The 20,094-nt window shown below is 47.2% G+C and overlaps 1 protein-coding gene across 7 annotated transcripts in view; it reads right to left on the reverse strand.

The window, feature by feature from the left end:
* Window positions 1-20,094, reverse strand: part of DAPK2 (death associated protein kinase 2) — a 119,922-nt gene that overhangs the window by 38,710 nt on the left and 61,118 nt on the right. For 6 of the 7 annotated variants that reach the window (XM_040492933.1, XM_040492929.1, XM_040492931.1 and 3 more), the window contains exons 3-4: window positions 15,826-16,047; window positions 7,631-7,769 (exon numbers count right to left, since the gene is read on the reverse strand). In XM_040492933.1, the coding sequence (XP_040348867.1) occupies window positions 7,631-7,769; window positions 15,826-16,047 (361 nt within the window). Of the gene's footprint in view, window positions 1-7,630; window positions 7,770-15,825; window positions 16,048-20,094 lie in introns of those variants that run through there. The other variant, XM_040492934.1, reaches the window with a different exon arrangement.

A 20,094-nucleotide genomic window follows, 5' to 3' on the forward strand; every position in this document is an offset into this window, starting at 1 on the left:
GGGCTGATGGCTCAGAGCCTGGAGCCTGTTTCCGATTCTGTGTCTCCCTCTCTCTCTGCCCCTGCTCCGTTCATGCTCTGTCTCTGTCTGTCCCAAAAATAAATAAACGTTGAAAAAAAAAAAATACTGATACCTCCCTGGTCCTTTGCTCCACCCCCACGGGACAGGAAGAAGAGGCAATATTATCTCCACTTTCAAGGCCAGGAAACATCAGAGAGGTGAACTCCCAATGTCACACAGCATAGGTTGAGACTCAAATGCAGGCTCAACCCCCAATCCTCTCCTCTTTCTACTTCACCATGTGGCCTCCTGCTGTATCTTGTAAGAGTCACCTGGTTGGTTTAATGCTTCCCATTTCAAAGCATCTATATTTCAATTCTTTTAATAATGGCTGTCTATAGCTTACATTTGGGCACATTTTGTTCCTTCCCTCCACTATTTAGAAGTTCAGCATTCTGAGGGTCACTTCTCCTCAGGTTGCCCTAGGGTGGCCTTGCAGTAGTTGATAAAGCAAACCACACGTATTTCTAGGGCTTCGGGCTCACAGTCTTATGCATGGGGCGGAGATGAAGAGGGCACAAGCTAAACTTTGCATCTGAGAAACAGGAAGCAGGGTCCACCTCTCAGAATACCCTGAGGGGGTAAGGAAATCAGAAAATACTTGTATAAAAGTTTCTACAGCAAAGTAAAATACTTGACAGCCCATGTGGGCTGCTGGGGTTAATATGTAAAGTTAAAAAAAAAAAGCACAAAAGAAAACTGTAAAAGCAATATAGTTACAAGTACCCTAACACACACACACACACACACACACACACACACACCTGTTCATAACCACACCAAGTGATAATAATAGTTGCTTTGGAGTGGAAAGTCTGTGGGTAACTTCCGTGTAAGTTTCTACATTTTCTATGAGTTATTACTTTTTATAATAGCATAAAAGATCGGGGCGCCTGGGTGGCGCAGTCGGTTAAGCATCCGACTTCAGCCAGGTCACGATCTCGCGGTCCGTGAGTTCGAGCCCCGCGTCGGGCTCTGGGCTGATGGCTCAGAGCCTGGAGCCTGTTTCCGATTCTGTGTCTCCCTCTCTCTCTGCCCCTCCCCCGTTCATGCTCTGTCTCTCTCTGTCCCAAAAATAAAAAATAAACGTTGAAAAAAAAAATTAAAAAAAAATAGCATAAAAGATCATCCTTCCCTTGAAAAATGCTCTTAAGTACAGAGAACAAACTGAGGGTTGCTGGAGGGGTGTTGGGTGGGGCAATAGGCTAACTGGACAAGGGACATTAAGGACGACACTTGTGATGAGCACTGGGTGTTATATATATGTGATGAGTCACTAAATTCTATTCCTGAAATCATTATTACATTATATGTTAACTAACTTGGATTTAAATAAAAATTTTAAAAGATGCTAAGGGGTACCTTTGGCTCATCTCTTTCCCATATTCTTATCACCGCCTCCAACTGGCGTACTCTCTCTGCCCTGCCAGAATTTTCTTTCAATATCAGAAATAGAATCTTGTTTATCCACCCATTAAAGGTCTTCCGCCAATGCTTGCTCATTTTCTTAAGTATGATGCACTATAGGAGACCAACCTCAGTCTCAGGAGAAGCCTACAGAAGTGCCGAGCATGAAGTGTCAGGATGGCTATAATCTTCTCTCAAATTATGCCAAAAAATTTTTAAATCACATACATGTTTTTATTTTAATTTGTACTTAAAATGATTTTAATTCTAAAGATCATATGTATGTATATATACAATATGTACACGTGTACGTGTCTGTGTGTAGATACACAGACATAAAATACTTTTATATAAGTAAAAAGTTTTTTCTTTCTTTTTTTATAATTTTCTAAATGTTATTTAATTTTGAGAGAGAGAGAGACCGAGCAGGGGTGGGGGAGGGGCAGAGAGGTAGGGAGACACAGAATCCAAAGCAGGCTCCAGGCTCTGAGCTGTCAGCACAGAGCCCGACACGGGGCTCGAACCCATGAACTGCAAGATCATGACCTGAGCCGAAGTCGGACGCTCAATCGACTGAGCCACTCAGGCGCCCCTTTTAATTCTTTTTTACAGAAAGAGGTAAAGCAAATGTGGCCACGTGTTGAATCTAGGGGGATGGTATAATGGTGTCCTCTGTATTCTTGCAATTTCTTTAAATGTTTTGAAATGTTTTCGTAATAAAAACATTTGAGGGGAAAAGCCTTCCATGGCTGTGACTGCCTACACAGACTCTTTGGTCTGGCCTTCACCGTCACAATCTCACCCTATCCTAAGTTAAATCTCTGCCATGTCTTACCTTCACTTCATGCCACCAGATTTTAGTATGGAAACAATCTCATTCTTCTAAGTTCTACTTTCAAATGCATGCACATTTTATAGCAGTTAATAAAATAGGCACTTTTTAAAAATTATGAGGATATTAGAAAGAAAAAACAATGTAACCAGATGAGAAATTAACCATGTAAAGGATAAATGTATGACACGGTTCAGACCCTTGGATTAATTAAATATAAGAGGCATGGACCAAGGAAGTAAGAAGTCTACACCGTCACAGTTTGGTGACTGAAAAAGCTGGTAATACCCAGTTTGGCTTAGTGTTTCCTCACTGGCTAAGTTCAAGCTCCAGCTATCTCGCTTAATACCTATGTGATCTTGGAGTGCCTGGGTGACTCAGTTGAGCACCCATCTCCTGATTTCGGCTCAGGTCATGATCTCACAATTGTGAGATCGAGCTCTGCATCTGGCTCTGCACTGAGGATGCAGACCCTGCTAGGGATTCTCTCTCTCTCTCCCTCTGTCTCACTGCCCCTCCCTGCTCATGCTCACTCTCTCTCCCTCTGTCTCAAAATAAATAAATAAACATAAAAAAAAAAACAACCTGTGTGATCTTGGACAAGTTACTTAACCTCTCTGAATGTCAATTGCCTTGTGTGTAAAAAAGTGACAATACCTATACCTCAATGGGTGGCCATAAGGATCACATGAGAGAACAAACGTGTAACCATGCTGTATTATAGAAAGTGCCATATACATTTAAAGTACTGTTGATATCATTCCTATGAAAGCTTGACAAGCAAACCCCCTTACATCATGAACATAAAAACAGCTCAAAAGATGATCAGGGCATAGAGGAATTTGGAATTTTGGAGTACTTGTTCAGAAATTCACTCTTCCTTTCTAGTAGTTATATAAGCCAAAAAGCCCCATGAGGGTTCCTGGTTTGCATATAATTTTTTTCAATCCTCATGACTTGTTCTTTTTGCTTAAAATACTAGTCAGACCTGAGGCCGACCTTCCATTTTTGAATCCTCAAGTTGGATTAGGATGTAGGGCAGAAATACCAAAACTCAGAAGGGAAATTCCTAAATACAAAATAAACACAAAACCACACAAAACTGCCCTCGACAAGGCCTTTGTTTGTGTAGGGATCACACGCCAGGGTAAGGTTCCTAGGTGGTACTGACCCCCATTTCCTGGTAATCTGTCCCGCAAAAGGCATGTCTGAAGGCACACTGGGTGCTCCCTGTGACTGAAGGGCAGGCAACCCCAATGTCCCTTCCAACCATGTAAATACAGGCAACATCATCTACCTTTACCACTCCTACCTACCCACCTCAATCAGCCTTTCTATGGTGAATTACAGCACACACTGGCCTGGTATTCCCTCTGCTGAGGTGGAACACTTACCCCTTGGTAGTAGGGATTTGTTGGCAAGAGTCATGGTTAGCTTTCATTTCAGGTGGCCTCCCCACCAAGTCTCACCGTGGCCATCTCCTGCCCGTGGAAGGCAGGTACCATATCACATTGATGTTTGTCACTCTACTCCTGGGCATATTATAGCCCCCCAATAAATGTTCACATCATTGCACTGACTTCTGCCCGCAAACTCTTTTGCATTTCCCAGGTGACATCAAAGGGTCTTTGCCATCGATGCATGCATCTGGTCTTACTAAGTCATTTCATTCATTCATTTACTCATTCATTCAACACTGAGTAATGTGTCATGTGCCAAGCACAGTGCTAGATACAAGCAGAAGAGTGACCAACAGCAATAGACATTCTCAGACTGTACAAAGGGCAACGGAAGCATAAAGGCAAGTCCATTCTTAGTTATGCTTTGGGACGTAGTAGGGAAGGGAAAGGCTTCCTAGAGGAAATGATATTTCTGCTGGGCCTAGAAGGATGAACAGGAAGGATGTCCATGGACAGAGAAAGGAAGAGCAACAGCTTCCTGTATGGGAACAGCATGAACATAGAAGGAGAGAGGCCAGAACATGTATCTGTCATCTTGTTGCCTGGGGCTAGTGTTTTGGAGTGGGGAAAGGTGGATGAGACCAGAATCTGGACTAAGGCAGGATAAGAAAGGTCCGAATGCCATGCTGAACGGGTTTATTTATCCTACAGATGACAAGGACCCAACATAGATTTCTGGGCAACAGCATGCCATGATTTGTTTTTACCAAGACTGCTTATCATACATTAATTTGTCCATTTATCTGCTCTCTGCCACAAGGCTGGGAGCATGTGTTAACCAGGGACAGGGCTTCACCTCTCTAGTACAGTGACTGAACATAGGAGGAGATTATCATGGGAAGATCCAGGAGAAGTTCATATTCCAAAGACAGGTGAGAGGTCACTGTCCTCCATTACCTGCTCCTGGAAGGTGAGCATGGAGAACAGGTCATGGGTAGGGGCATGGAGACAACACAGTGGCTGTGTCCATGGGGCAGCAAGGCTGGCCTGACTCACTTGGTGAGGAGTAACAGAATATAAGAGTTGAGAAAAGCAGAGGCACCTCACAGGGAGTGAAAATCAGGGAGAAAACTGTATTCGTGTAAAATGAATTTTATGTGGTTGGAAACATGGAATCAAGAAGTCCCCTCTAAGCTACCAGCTGGGCTTTCTACATGACCCCCTCCAGCTGGTGGAAAGTTCCAACCGGGGGCATGCCTACCCACATTCTGGCTCCAGGAAGTGTCTACCCAATCATGAGGTAATCCAGCTACTCATCACTTCCTGAAGTTGCTCAGCTGAGCCTGGACCAAGGGACTCACAGATGGGGAGGAAAGGTCAGAATGCTCACAGTGTGCACAACTCTAAGAACAGGAGGCCGAGACGGGGGTTAGCAGAATCACCCTACACACAACCGGGGGAAACCCAGTGACCATCTCCAGGCCAAGGAAAGCATCCACACTGAGCCCAGGAGCCAGACCTGCCCCAGTAGCAACGAATCTCAGCTCTGCTGGCTAATCGAGAATTGCATTAGCAGTTTTGTTTTTCTAGGCTGGCGGGCCCAACATACTGTAACAAGAGTTGTGTTTCCTTTTCCTCTATTCTGGGAGGGGAAATAACAATAGCAGGTATTATTACAGAGCACTGTCTGGTACACAGCAGGTAATGCTGCTTCTCTAACCCTTAACAACCGCACCAGGTAGGGATTATTCTTTGCATTGAAGCCGAAAGACTGAGGTTTAGTTGTATCCTGGTACACAGTAGGATGAAGATGAAACCCCGACCTGGCCACCTCCAAGCCAGCACTCCCCACACCACAGCGAGCAGCCACACAAGCAAACTAAACAACGTGGACCCGCTTTAGTCACGGAGCCTGTGGGATTACAACACCTCCTACCTCTACCAGACCCCATAGAGAAAAGACAAAGGAGCCCATTTTGAGGTCGGTCTCCTGGAGCCAGTAAAGACACAGAAAACAGCAAGTTAATTGTCCACAGTACTGCCAGGAAGGAGACACAAATACAGTCCGGGTAGACGGTTGCCTGCTTAGTGTATTACCACTCTGAGGTCCAAAGTCCCCCTTAGGCCACACCCTCCTCAGTGACTCCAACTTTTACCCCAGATTCTTGTGTAAAACACTGCAAGGTGTCTTCTGTTGGAGGAATTCAAAATACTGCGGCAATCAGCAGAGAAGTAAGGACCCCACCGAGGGGAATCACGGCAGGTCACCCCACAGGGCAGGGTAAGAGCTGGGGTGGGGGTCCATGGTAAGAACTGAACCCATTGCCTGAGGCAGTCACTGTGAGACCGTAGGCATGCCATGCCCTCTCTGGGCCAGTCCTCCCAAGTCAGAACTTGGGTGTCATCCTGAACTCTGCCGTCTTCCTCATCCCCCACAGCTAATTAGGCACCTGATCAAGCCTCAGACCAACCTCTGTAATTGATCTTCAATCTGTCCCCTCCTTACATTAGTTTTGCACTTCCCACATCTCACCCGATTACTGCACTAGCTTCCCGGATGGCACCTACCCCCGCCTCCAGGTGTTCCCCATTCTATCCATCCTTCCAGCCAGAGGGATTTTTCCAAAACACACATCTGCTGGCCTCACCTCCCTGATCACCTGGCCCCTATATCCCTCAGGGTAAAGTTCAATCTCTTTGGCTTAGCTCTCAAACCCTGTGTCTGCCTTCTGCTCTCTTCCTGGCTTATTCTCCAGCCATTTGGAACATTCACCCTTTGCCTGTATTTCCCTGAATGCATTGTGCTATTTCAGGACCATGTACACTGTCGTTCTCTCTTCCTTAGAAGACTCTTCTCCTTTGATAACCCCTACCAGTCCTTCAAAATTCAACTCAAATAACACCTCTTCTAGGAAGCCCTCTCAGATAATGCAGTCTGACTTAGATGCCCTCTCCTTTCAGCTCCCTAGCTCCCCTATACTTCCTTCTATTGCAGCTCCCCTATACTTCCTTCTGTTGTTGGTCTTTCTTTTCTGTCTCCTGTACTAAGTTTCCTAGAAAAGAGGAACTAAGCCCAGACAGGGCCCAGTTGATTTTTGTATCTGTAGCAATACCTAGGTGCCTGGCACAATGCTTGAAACACAACAGGAATTTCTGGACAGAAACATGAGTGGGTTTTCACCCTGGGAAATAGGTCCCTCTGATCACAGGTTAGAGGATCTTTAAGCTTTGGGTGCCTGTAAAGGCTCATCAGTCCACTAGACTGAGTTCAGTTACTATGGGAACTGCTCCTTCTACTTGACCACACTCTTGCTTTATGAGGTCCTATGTGGTCACAGTGAACTTTCTTGACCCTGAATACCAGTGACCACAAATGATGAGCGGCCCCTGGAAGCAGTTTTGTGGTCACAGTAGGGGATGGGAACAGGGAGGGCAGCCAGAGGCCCCTGAGCTCCAAGATTGATGACCTCTGGGCCAGGGCCGCTGAAGGCTGTGCTGCGCAGGGCCTGTAGGGCCAGCCAACCTCAGTAGTCCTTGCCTGAACGCTTCTACTTCTGCCTGCTCATGAGTTAGTTCTCAGTTACTGAAGAGTCCAGTCTTGTGAAATGTGTTTGGTTTCAAGTTTCCTGTTGTTGGTCTAGTATTTAAAAACTGCACCCCACCGTGCTCCCTGAGAGAGATAAGGTACCTGTGGTCTGAATAAGAAGCTTCTTGCAGTCAGTCTCTATGTGCAGAAAGCCTGATAGGTGAAATGAAAGTGAGGAAAGGGACACTTTCTGTGGCATCATTTCTTTCCTAGGAGCTCAGAGTTTTCTACAGCAAGAGAAGGGACGAGGGCCAAACGGGCACTGAGCCCTTCCCGGCAGTGACATCAGAAGGGACTGGGCTCCTTCTTCCTAAAATGATTCTCCTCCCTCACCCCCTCACTGACCTTGAGATCAAAGTGAGCAATTTTCTTGGCATGAAGGTAGTTCACACCGTCCAGGATCTGCTTGATGAAGCTGGTAGCCTCCTCCTCACTCAGCGACTCCTTCTGGGCCAGGAAGTCGAAGAGCTCTCCTCCCGACACTCTGCAAGACACCGGTGTGGGGTGGGGCCCAGGCCCAGTCAGACCTGTGTGTCAGGGAGCCAGGCCAAAGGGTGCAGCTCCTGAACCTGACCCCCACCATCTGGACATATGGCAGGATCCCCTCACCCGTCTCTGGGGCTTTGTCCAGCCAGCACCAGGGACTGCCTTTTCTTCTATTCGCTGTGTCCTTCCCTTTGGATCACAAGGGTATGAGCCACTCTTAGGGCGTTACCAGAAGGGCCTCTGGTTACCCTAGGTGTTACCTCTCCCCCACCACGACTGAGGTAGCAGAGGACAGAAACAAGTACTGTGGGATGACAGAGAAGAACATATGCTGGGCCAGCAGCTGGACACCTAGGTTCCAGTCCAGCCCTGCCACTGACCTTGGACAACTCCTCTCCCCCTCTCCAGTCAGACCTCAGTTTCCCCATCTGCAGAATGAGCAGAAGAAGTAAGATGGCCCCTAAAGACCCTTCTTGGATTTTATAAAAGATGGCCTCTTCAGAGTCAAAAATCTAGACATGGTCCCTAATTGAAACGTAAAGACCTATCTAAAAACCCAAAAGTGCTACTTTTGTCCTCACACTCCACACTCTTGCACCTTATGGTAGATATGGCAGGAATGGAGACCCACGGCACAGAACAACCTCTCCTATAAATGCTAGTTTACAGTTTTAGCTGGATTAGAGATTTAGGGTTGCCAGATACAATACGGGATTTTTATTTGCTAAATCTGGCAACTCTACTGGGCTTGTCTGTCCTCTGACAGACGCTGGGGTATTCAGCCAGGATGTGCTTCTTGGGGGCTGGGTCAGAGCCAAGGGTCATCCCAGGGAAAAATGTCGGGGAGGGATCTGGGCCAGGGGGATCACCTGGAGACTTGTTCAAAATGCAGATCCCAGGTCCTACCACAGATCCTACCAAATCAGATTCTCTAGCCCCAAAGCTTTGGAACCCATATTTTTACAATAACATAATATTAGTAATTAATATTCATTGACTACTTACTCTGTGCATAATGTGTGCTTTATGCACATTATCTCATTTAACCATCATAATACCTTGTGAGCTAAGTACTAGTATTTTCCTATTTCACAGTTGAAGGAACAGAGGCTCTGTGAGGTTAAGTGACTTGCCTAAGGTCATAGAGCTAGTAAGTGGCAGTCAGGATTCAAACCCAGGAAGAATGACTTTCAACCACTATATCATACTAAGTGTCCTCAGATGATGCTTATATGGCTAGAATGGCCTCTGTCCCACTTTGGGGAATCACTCACTCCCTGCCACCTAGTTCACCCTAAACGGCACCAAAATTTCCTTTTCTCCTTTCTTTAAAAATGCCCAGAAGCACCCATGGACACACTAATCAATCTCAGCATCCTGAAAAACAGAACAACTGGACACAATGAGGTACAACAGTAAGTACACAGCAACACTTGTGACACCTACATCTGCTTAAGCCTCTTGTTCAGTGCTACCCAACAGAACTTTCTACAGTGATGGAAATGCCCTCTATGAACACCGTCCAATATAGCAGCCACTAGTCACACGTGGCTACTGAGCATTTGAAATACGGCTAGTGCAACCAGGAACTGAACTTTAAATTTTATTTCATTTGAAGTCATTTTAATTCAAAAACTGAAATGGTGTGAAATATTTTCCCGTAAACACAGCTTTGTTGTTTTGGTAGGATTGTATTTCATGCTAACCACTGCACTGAGAATGAACTAAATGTGCTGTAAGTGTAAGATACACATTGGGTTTTGAAGATGGAATACGGAAAAAAGAATGTAAAATATCTCATTAATGATTTTTATATCGATTACATGTTAAAATGATAATATTTTGTACATATTGGATTGAATAAAAATATTAAAATTAATTCACCTATTTCTTCTCACTTCTTATTTAATGCAGCTACTAGAAAATCTAAAATTGAATATACAGTTCATATTATATTTCTATCGAACAGTGTCAATATAAAGGGTATCTCATTTAGATCTAACTATTAGTTTACAGGAAATACAAGACATAGAGGAGGAAGTTAACTAATGGCATGAGGCAGGAATAAGCCAAATCCAGACTGTGAGACAATCAATGGGACAAATGACCTAGTTTTTCCAACATTATTCTCTCTCCTTTTGCGTATGTTTGAAATCCACTATAAGTGAACAGGAAACTTCCGGGGGGAAGACTCCATGATATCCCTCAGCTGCACTCCCACATAGACCATGATCACCTGGAAGTTCTTTCATAACAGATGAGAAAGCCAAGGCCCACAGGAGGCGAAGGAGCTACACAAGGTCTCCCAGTAAGGCAGCGTGCGGTCAAGGCCGCGTCCAGGCCCCAGCCACAGTCCAACACTGTCTTCTCAGGCTAACATGTGACGGGAGATAAGCCGCCCTAACTCTCTCAGCAAGGTCTCTCAGGAGCTGGGGGTAATGGGAACGTCTACCTGCTCACCTTGTTCTGAAGAGCAAACAAGTTGGTGCATTAAGGAAGGCACTCAGCACAGTGACCAGCACCTGACTGTGTCCCATCAGCAGGGACTTCTGCCATGATGTTATTATTTGCTTATCACATATGGTTAGTGCGGGCTTAAGTGGTGGGAGAAGGTGCTGGGAATGCAGGGAGGCTTGGGTAGGGTCTGGACTCAGGGAGCAAGGGGATGAGACAGGTGTAACAGGCAGGCATCTCTCTGCAAAGGCACAGAGATGGGGGCAAGCGCAGGGCATGTATGTGGCAAGAAGTCCCTGTGCGCTGGCCGGCTTCGGAGATGAGCTGCAGACCTGCTGGCGTGCTGGTTCTGCCACTGACTACCAAGTCACTCTCCACCTCAGTCTTCTCTCATCTGTCAAATGGGGTTGAAAATATCTCCCGTTAGTAGACAGACAAATGCCAGAAGCCTCTGTTCCTGCTGGGGTGTGAGCTTCTCAAGGGCAGGAGCCATGAATCAGATCCTCATCCTCAGGGCTGGTGTCTACCACGTGACAGATGCTGAGTAAATATTTAGAGAAAGTGGGGCGGGGTGGTGGTAAAGGGGTGAAGAGGGAATGAGGTGAGAAGGTGCAGGGGTGCATACTATCTGCTCGAGCCACAGTGCCCCTCTACTCTGTCAGCTGGGTGTGGCCTAAAGCATCTGCCTTGGTGTTGGCAGCGAGGCTTGTGCACTACTTTTCCATGTGTTTCATGGGTGAGGCCATCCTCTGCCCCACCCCTACCTGGGCAGGTGCTGGAACCTGAACCCCTCTCACCGGCTGAAGCAGAAACTCTGAGTCTGCTCTGCAGACCCAGGTCAAAGGCCAGGACAGTGGTCCCAATCCTTCCCTAACACAGACCCAACCTTCCCCTTGGGGTGCGGCACGTGAGAGTCCCAGGGCTGAGCTTTTCTTCTTGCAAAACAGGAATGAGGGAAAAAACCAGCCTCACTGCCCCCTGGGAGGGGGGAATCTCGCTGTAGAGTTGGACAAGTGCTATGAGACCCTCGATCAAGTCCCGGAAGTAAATAACACGCACCATACTGTCATGAGGCATAGCAGTGGCAGAAGGGTGCTTGGTTCCGAGCTGGCCACTGGAGCAATGCACCTTCCCAAGCATTCTCTCACTTGAGACTCATACCCACCCTGAGGGTAGACGGAACTTCTGGCCTGACTTTTCAAATGAGGAAACTGAAGCCCCCAAGAGAGCAAGTGACTTGCCCAAGGTCGCACAGTAAGCCACAGAACCAGGAGTCACAGCCAGATCTTCTCAGCTCCAGTCCACTGTGTGTTCCTCTCGCCACATTGTCTCCACATTATAAAGTTTGAATGGGTGCAAAAAGGAAAGCTCAAGGCCACCCCAAGTACTGGATAGGCCTCTGACATCCCTGTTGAGCTGCATTTGAGCCCTCATCACACATGTTACCTGTCTGCCTCTCTCCCCAGCTAGGTTATCTTTGCTTCCCCAGCACCTTGTGAAACAAAGACATTCAATAGAAGGTGGGTGGATTAAAGAACAAAGGGGGGAAAAAAACATTAAAAATATCAACATGATACAGCATATTCTATAGCATATAAAAGTGAAGGCTCGGCATCTGCAAGAGACCTGTCCAGACCTGCTCAAATCCACAGGGCCCCTCTGAAACACAGGACCCAGCCTGGCCCTTGTTTTCTATACTTCTAGCCCCTGCTGGGTCCTATGAGGCTGTGGCCTCAGGCACACCCTACTCTTCCTACCTTAAATAGAATGCTGCATAAGTGTAAAAGAATCTTATGATAATGTGTCCTGTCACCTAACACCACTGATGTGAAGGCCCAGGCTGGGTGAGGACTTTAGGGGACAGTAATCAGCCATTTTGTTTGAAGGTGTGATCTGAGCAGGAGACTGGGTGAGACATGGTCTCCTTTGGATCCCAGCCATGGTGGCCCTTAGAATATTCCTCAGAGTCTTGGAATGGTGGAGGCTGATGAGCCCACAGGGATAAACGTCCAAGTCTGGACACTCAGGCTGCGGACACTCACATCAGTGCTCAGGCAGCTCTCCTCAAGGTTTTGTTCATTTTTCCTCTAACATAGTTTTTCCCAAGGGTTTCTCTTCCCCGGAGCCATTCCCCATCTCCTCCCAAATTTCTCTCCTCTCACATCCCAAACCTCTTCAGCTTAAAGATGAAAAGCAAAACCCAATAGTCTGGGTCTCTTCTCCTCTCCTCTCACCATTCCCAGGATCAGTCCCCTTCCTGCTAAGCTGACCTTTGCCTCTTTCCTCCCCACAGGTTGGTCTGCTTGCTAGAAAACCTTTTCAGATGCTTTCTTGGATGTGTACTGAAATGATCTGTGTAGACAGTGATTTGGAAAGGATGCTGCCAGAGCCACTTGGGCCCAAGAAGGTGCACTCAAGTTAGGGCACTGGAAAGCACTGCTGACCCCGTGGGGTGATCTGCCAACCCATTCTCTGGTATGCAACCACACGGGTATCACTTTCCATTAGCAGGGAGCCCAGGAGGCTCCAGAGAGGTCAGGGGCCTGGATAAGAGGCCTGCCAACTCCCCCCCCCCCCCCCCCCCCGGGGCTGACTTACATTTTCAGAGCAAGCTCCACATATGACATGAATTAATCTACCGAGATTTTGAAAATATTCTTTATGCCATACAAAAGTCAATTTATATGGCACAACCAAATCCTTCCCATCCCTGCTTTCAACAGCCCTGACCAGAGGCAGCTATTGCTAAGGAGGTCATGGATGGAGTGATGACAGTTTAAAGGGACTCAACTCAGGGCTGGGTACGTCTTCTGAGTACTGGTCACTTTAGCAGAAAGCAAAAGCACGCCCTGCACCAGACAACAGTTGCTGAGAGGGACAATGGGATTGGGGAAAACCCATCCACAAAACCTGCAATTCCAACTGAACAAGGCGGGCACTGATAGTCATGTTTAAACACTGGGCAAACCCACTAACCTGTTAGGGCACCGTGAGGACCAGGCAGTCAAAGGCTGCTGATCAGCCCAACAGGGGTCACCAAATCCCAACACAAAAGCCCATGAAAACCCCTTCTCTCTTGGGAGGTCCTCCCTGGGACACCCTTGTCACACATTGTTCCAGCACCATTGCTAGCCTTAGCAATCCCCAGCACTCCATAGTCAGACACCCCAAGAGCAGTGAGACAGCTTCAAAGTAAAAGAGGTGATAGAGAAACTATGAATAGACAGAACTGAGCAAGCACAGCAGCTCAAGCAAGTCACACTGGGAGTACCAGTGCGACAGCTTGATGGTAGGGATGGTGACAACTCACTGGAAGAGGGCACATAACTGTTGCTGACCATGAGCCCTGCTGGGAGAAACAGGGACATCTCAAGAGCATCCCAGACCCCAACTCCTAGGGTTCTGCAAACCAGGAGAAGCAGGGAATTTCTCTAGCAATTAAAGAATAAAACACTTTAATCTTATAATTATAAAAATGACAACAACAAATCATTTGATAACTATAAAGGCAAATGAATAATGAATCCTGTTTTAGAACAAATGGCCCAGGGCTGACAAGGCTGCGGGCAAACTGGAAACCGCTCCTATATTGTAGGTCCTACAGGTTAACTAATACCGTCCCATGAAAGTGAGGATATCAAGAGCCCTCCAAATGTCAGCCTAGTCATCCCCTTCCTGGGGATTGATCTGAAAGGATTAATTCAAAAGAAAAGTGGGAAATTATGGGAAGGAAGTTGTTTTCTGGCACTGAAATTTGTCATGGTTAAAAGCTGGAAAATCAAAACGAAATGTCCAACGATAGGGATATACGAGTATGTAATTCAATGAAACATGATACAGTCAGTTAAAAGAAAAAAAAACTATTTGTGAAATTATGCTGAAGGGGAAAAGTAGAGCAAGAAATTGTGCAAGTACGATGATTGTATACAAATAGATAAAGGCGGAGAGGAACCACAGAAAAACATGAATAGCTATGTTTGGATGGTAGGATTGTAAATGCAATTTCTTTTCAGTTGCTGGAAAGTTTTTTTAAAGCAGTGGCCTAGCCTCCCCAGCAGGGGTAAGCTTGTCGCTCTCTGCTGGGAACACTGTGCCAACTGTTGACCCTTAGCCCTGCGGCATGCCACACCTTGGGCTGTCCACATGGCTGACCGTACCTGTGGGACGCCCCCAGGCTTGCTGAGTCAGGCAGCGGCATATGCCAACTAGTCCAAGTGGCTGAGAGGTCTATGGGAGAGACCGGAGGACGCTGGAGTGAAAGGAATAGCACGGGCGAGTCTATGCATTGAAACAGTGAGATGGATAATTTAAGCATCAATGCAAGAGTATGCAAATGCCCATCTGCTACATAAATCTATATCCTGGTAACGTCAGGGCTTAGTTCTCAAATTAGAATGACTTCAAATGTCAGGTGGTCCACCCAACTTGTGCGCAGGTTAAGGATGGCTGTCACATTTACAGATGGGAGCTGAAGCTCAGAGGAGTGAGGTGTCTTGCCCGAGGTCACAAAGTCAGGGATTTCTGAAACAAATGCTGCCACTCCTCTGCAACCAGCAGATGCATATATGCCCATGAGGCTCGGAACACTCTCAACACCAGGTCATGCTGCTTGATTGCACACAGCCATTGTGACTTGTACAGTCCAACTCAAACTCTGTTGCCTGCCAAAGCTCTATCTCCCCATTTCATGGAGACACCTCCAGGAGGGACACAAGGTGGCCAATTCCTGGAGTCTTGGTATCATCAGACTATGATGTCTTGCCCAGTTAGGCCAGCATAATGCCATCTCACCTCATGCTCATAGCTGTCTGCACAAGCAGTGTGGACTCAAGCCCCTCCTCTTCCTGGCTCTAGGGTCTTATAAGAGACCTGGCCTCTCAGTGTTCTTGTCTGTAAAATGGAGATAGTAAGAGCTTCCGTGTGATAAGATTTTTATGAAAATTAAATAAGATAACAGAAGTGCTCAATACAGTGAATACCAAGTAACTCCTCCGTGTTAGGAGGACACTTCCCTCAATAGTCTTTGTGAGGACTGAACAGGATGGCAAACAAGAAGCATCGACAAATGGTTGCCTTATACTAGGGCTCTCTAAATAATAGCTATTATTATGATAATGAAGGCATCAAACAGAACAAATGTGGGAATTTTTCCCAAGAAAGGGCTGGAGAAGGGCTTTGCAGAGCCTGAAGGATGTTTGTTCCTCTCCTCCTCATAGAGAAGACCCCTCCCGAACAGCCTCTCCTCCCCTCATACTACCTTCTTACACCGCTCCCTACCCCCCACCATCCTCCCACATGCTCCGCCAGGAAACGACCCAGGGGCCAGCCATTGCCTCCCTTTTATCCCCAGGGTCCCATGAAAGCCAGACCCAGACCCTAGCCTTCTGTGCCTGATGCTCAGCAAACCCACCCACCTTTGGCCCAAGCTCAGAAGGAGGATGAGGGAGGCAGCAACCAACGAAAACCACCCACCATTGACTTCACCTTCTTTGGGCCAAGCTCATGAGGTCTGGTTGCCGCTGCCCTCTGGGATCTGTGTCTGAAGCACCCACCACCCTACCTGCCTCTGCTGCCCCCATGGGTCCCAAACACCCACTCACAGCTCGAGGATGAGCACCACGTCGGTTCGGTTCTCAAAGACGTCATGCAGCGTGATGACGTTGGGGTGGAGCACCTGCCGCAGGATGCTCACCTCCCGCTCGATCTCCTCCCGGGACACGCCCCGCCGGCTGGCCCTGCTCTGCCGCTTTTTGATGAATTTGGCCGCGTACTCCAGCCCCGTGCTCTTCTCTCGGCACTTCTTCACAATGGCAAACTGGCCGCTGTGGGGACACAGACCAGCACAATCAGGGTGTAACTGTGTCCATCAAGGAAGTGACCAGTTGTCAGCCCCAGGCCACACTAATTCATTCCGCCAGAGTAGGACAAATTATATCACCAGCCTGCATCCTCCCCTGCCAGGTAACGAGTGGCTGAGAGGGGCCAGGTACTGGGCTTCCTTCTGTTCATATGAGTACTTTGCCTTTACTAGGAATGAATGCCAGTATTGTCATTCCCCGTGTGCAGATGTAAACACCGAGGCCCTGAACGGTTTCCTATTTGATCAGGATGACACAGTTTCATTGTTCTTAAGTCTCTATGAGAACTCAAGTCCAGTATCCGCTAGATAAAATCACAATGTCCAGAGGTTTATACTACATAATGTAAAGATTAGCAAGGAAAAACATAAATATTGGTACGGCCAAAATATTAATGGTAACAGTTATTGAATTTGAGTCTGTCTTACCTGGACACAAGTATAAATTCATCCATTTATAATTGTGATATCTCTATATTCTCAGTTTGTACCTTTGCCCCTAACCTCCGCCCAACAAATAAAATTTCAATGACCTGAGCAAAGCAAGTCCTCAGTAAGGAGACAGAGAAAATAAGAGAGTGATACACTTAATGTAAAGACAAGGCCAGAGGATTTGCTGGCTGGGTTGGTGGGATCCTGGAGGAGGCGGGGGTGGGTGGAGGCAGCCTAACACTGTTAATAACCGTAAGGGGGAGTTGGTCACAGCGAGAGGGCTGATGGGACCATAGAATTGCAAAGTGTTAGAAAACTGAGGCACAGGAGAGGTCAGTGACAAGCATGAGGTCATCACAGAGCTAATGGCCAGCTCAGGTGCCCAGCTCACTGTCCACAAAGCCACTAAGTAGTTATAGAAGTCAAGAATATGCTAAGTGCCCCTCAGGTTTGGGCCTAGAAATGCTTCATTCTGGAGACCAATACAGTAGCCATGGAATAGTGTCCATGCGAGTGGCAGGTGGCCCTGAGCCAGCTTCTCTGAGCGTTCCAAGGACAGCCCACTCCACAGGGGAGGGAAGCAGCCTTCTGTTCACCATCTCAGTTCAGGTGGTCAGGATGGGTGGGCAGCTCTAAGGGCCTGGAGATGGCCCAGTGGTCACCCTTCCTGGCGTCTTCCTACTCCCCTTCTATCATTCCCACAAGTGCCCCCACGTTTGCTCACAATACCCACTGCTAAGACAGAACTCAGAAAGTTTGCAGGTTCAGCTTAATGGCTTAATAAGCGATGCCATACTCCACACTTAAGATGTACTGTCTTTGCGGCTCTGGGGTAAAAGAGTTACACACGATGAAATTCTCGGGATATTTGCCTCAACCTCAGAAAATAGCATCACATCTGAACCACTCCATTCCTAGAATAATCCTCAGTAAGACAGTCTTCAAAATAAACCTAAGTGACAAAAAAAAAAAGTCAAGTAGAGCAAGCAAGGAATAGATATGCCAACACTTAAATAGCATTCTATGGCAACCACCTTAGAGACATCACCAGATACATATTCCTGTATGTCTCCATCCCCTCATCCTTCATTCACTTTAGTGCTGCCTGAGTGTCTGGTCTGTGCCAGGTCCTGTGCGGGGCAAGGACCAAAGGCACAGATAACAGGTACAGAGGGAACTCTGGGGAAGGAGGGGCCCTGGGGCCTGGGCTAGGCTGGACAAGGATGGCTTTGTGGAACCAAATTTATATTCCATTGTCTACTAACTCTAAAGTTTCAGGGGTGCCTGGGTGGCTCGGTTGGTTAAGCATCCGACTTCGGCTCAGGTCATGATCTCATGGTTCGTGAGTTGGAGCCCTGTGTCAGGCTCTGTGCTAACAGCTCAGAGCCTGGAGCCTGCTTTGGATTCTGTGTCTCCCTCTCTCTCTCTACCCCACCCCTGCTGTGCTTTGTTTCTCCATGTCTCTCAAAAATGAATAAATGTTAAAAAGATTTTTTTAAATAAAGTTTCAGCTATTTATGCCCCAAATATTGGCTCCTAGTTGTCTACACACAGGAGCTGACACAAGCGGAGTGAAGCCAGGCCTCCCAAAGCCAGAGTGAACACATTCAGGGAGATCTCTAACACTGGTCGCTTGGAGCTACTATGGGCCTCAGGGACATTGGGTCCCTTAGCGGGAGCCAGGAAACATCTGACAAAGCTTCCAGTCCCAGGCAACTGTGAGTCTCCGTGTCAAGATGGCCATGCTTTTCTTTTCTCTGACATCTTAGGGACCTGGCATCAGCAGTTTTGAGGGCAGACAGGGCTTACTCTTTCCAGCTGACTGATGGGGAAACCAAAGCTTAAGGATTTTAAGCATTTTGTTTAAGCCTACAGAGCACAGAGGTGGAGGTGCAAGGTTTTTATAAAGCAGAGCAAAATATTTCAGTCACCTTGAGATAGCCCCCTCACTTTGTCTTAAGAGGGAAATAGAGGCATTTTTCTGTATCACATGACTTAAAAATTCCTCAAACTCTCAAAAACGCAAATGAGTGTTTGCTTTTCCTGGTTGAGTTTTCCCCTTGTGAGAGAGAGCAGCTGTGGCAATGAGAGGTGACCGGGGGTCAGTCCTAATATGCAGGCAACTTCCTCGCACCAAAAGGAGGTATTTTGAGAGCCGAATACCAAGCAGCACCCCTCATCTCCCCCTCTCTTCCTGGGGGAGGGATCCTCCACTCAACCTGCCCTGGGGAGCCCAAGGAGAGCTAAGGCCACCTATGGGTTTTCCCCTCTTGCCGGGCCACTACGGAGAAGAGGGGAGAATACGCTCCACTAAGGCCAGCCTCTTGGCTGCCAGGCTTTGGGCAGCAAAAGCAGCCTTCTGGGGCAGACAGGCCTGGACTCAGGAAACTTGTGCTGTCCCCTGGGGAGAGTGGCTCTCTGCTCTGAGCATCAGTTTCCTCATCTGTAAAATGGGAATCATGACTCCCTACCAGGGAATCATGATGACTGGAAATACCTGCGATGTTGGCCCACAGTCAGCTTAAAAAATGATAGCTAGTATAACTGTTACTAGTGTATTGCTCACATGAAGGCCAAGCAAGAGGCACCCCAGAAGTCACTGATTTAAATGGTGTGCAATATGCGGCCAGGGAATCAGTACCATTTTGAAAGTCCTTCTGATGAGTCTAGTGCATAACCTGATACAGGAATATCTTTGTTCTAAGCAGTTAACCAACTCTTTTAATTCTTGGAGCAACTGTCTGTAAACCGGTATCACCCAGGGAATTTATATCCCAGTCTCCTGGATCTGGGCTGCGTCCTGGGAACTGAGGTCTTTAAAAACTTCCCAGGTGACTGATGTGCAGCCGGGGCTGAGAAACACCGCCTGACAACAGTCCTCTGATCATCTCCCTTTGACAGATAAAGATACTATACTGCTGTTACTCATTTTATTCCTTGTCCTTTTATCACCCTCTCCCTTAGTTCTTTGATTTGACATTCGAGGGAAGGAGTAAGGGGGAGAAGGGAAGGGTCGTCTCTCCCACCAGGAGTCTTTTGCTTGATGGGTCAGCTCCAAACCAAGACAGAAGATTACCCTAGGCTTTGGGGGTAACAGGAATGGAAGTTTACATTCAGACACACCCTGGTCGCAAATGCAAAAATCAGAGCTGAGGTAAAAAAATAAATAAATAAATAAAATAAAATCAGAGCTGAGGTGACTCTGTATTATGCCTGGTAATGGGCAGGTAAAAGCAGTGATGGTGATGGGCCTTCATCTGCCCATTAGGATGTTCCAAAGATAGGAGTTCAGGCCCCACAGTGCAGAAGTTGCCCAACTTGGCTATGGGGGCAAGAGGTAGGCAGCGAGGAGCTCTCTAGGTTAGGACAGAGACCCCAGGGTGTTATCCAGAGAGGGAAGAGAGGGAAGGCACCCAATCTCTAACGAAAATCATTATCAACACTAAGTCAGAAGTGATGGGAATGCTAAAACATGGGGTACATATGCACAAAGCATGCATATTCCAGTTCCCCTCCCTTCATACCTAACCCATGGTCTAATGCAGCAAAGGGCTGGCAGTCAGGAGGCCTAATTCCTGGT

Source organism: Herpailurus yagouaroundi, unplaced genomic scaffold, assembly GCF_014898765.1.
Source record: "Herpailurus yagouaroundi ecotype Mexico unplaced genomic scaffold, PumYag 184, whole genome shotgun sequence".
Lineage (NCBI taxonomy): Eukaryota > Metazoa > Chordata > Mammalia > Carnivora > Felidae > Herpailurus > Herpailurus yagouaroundi.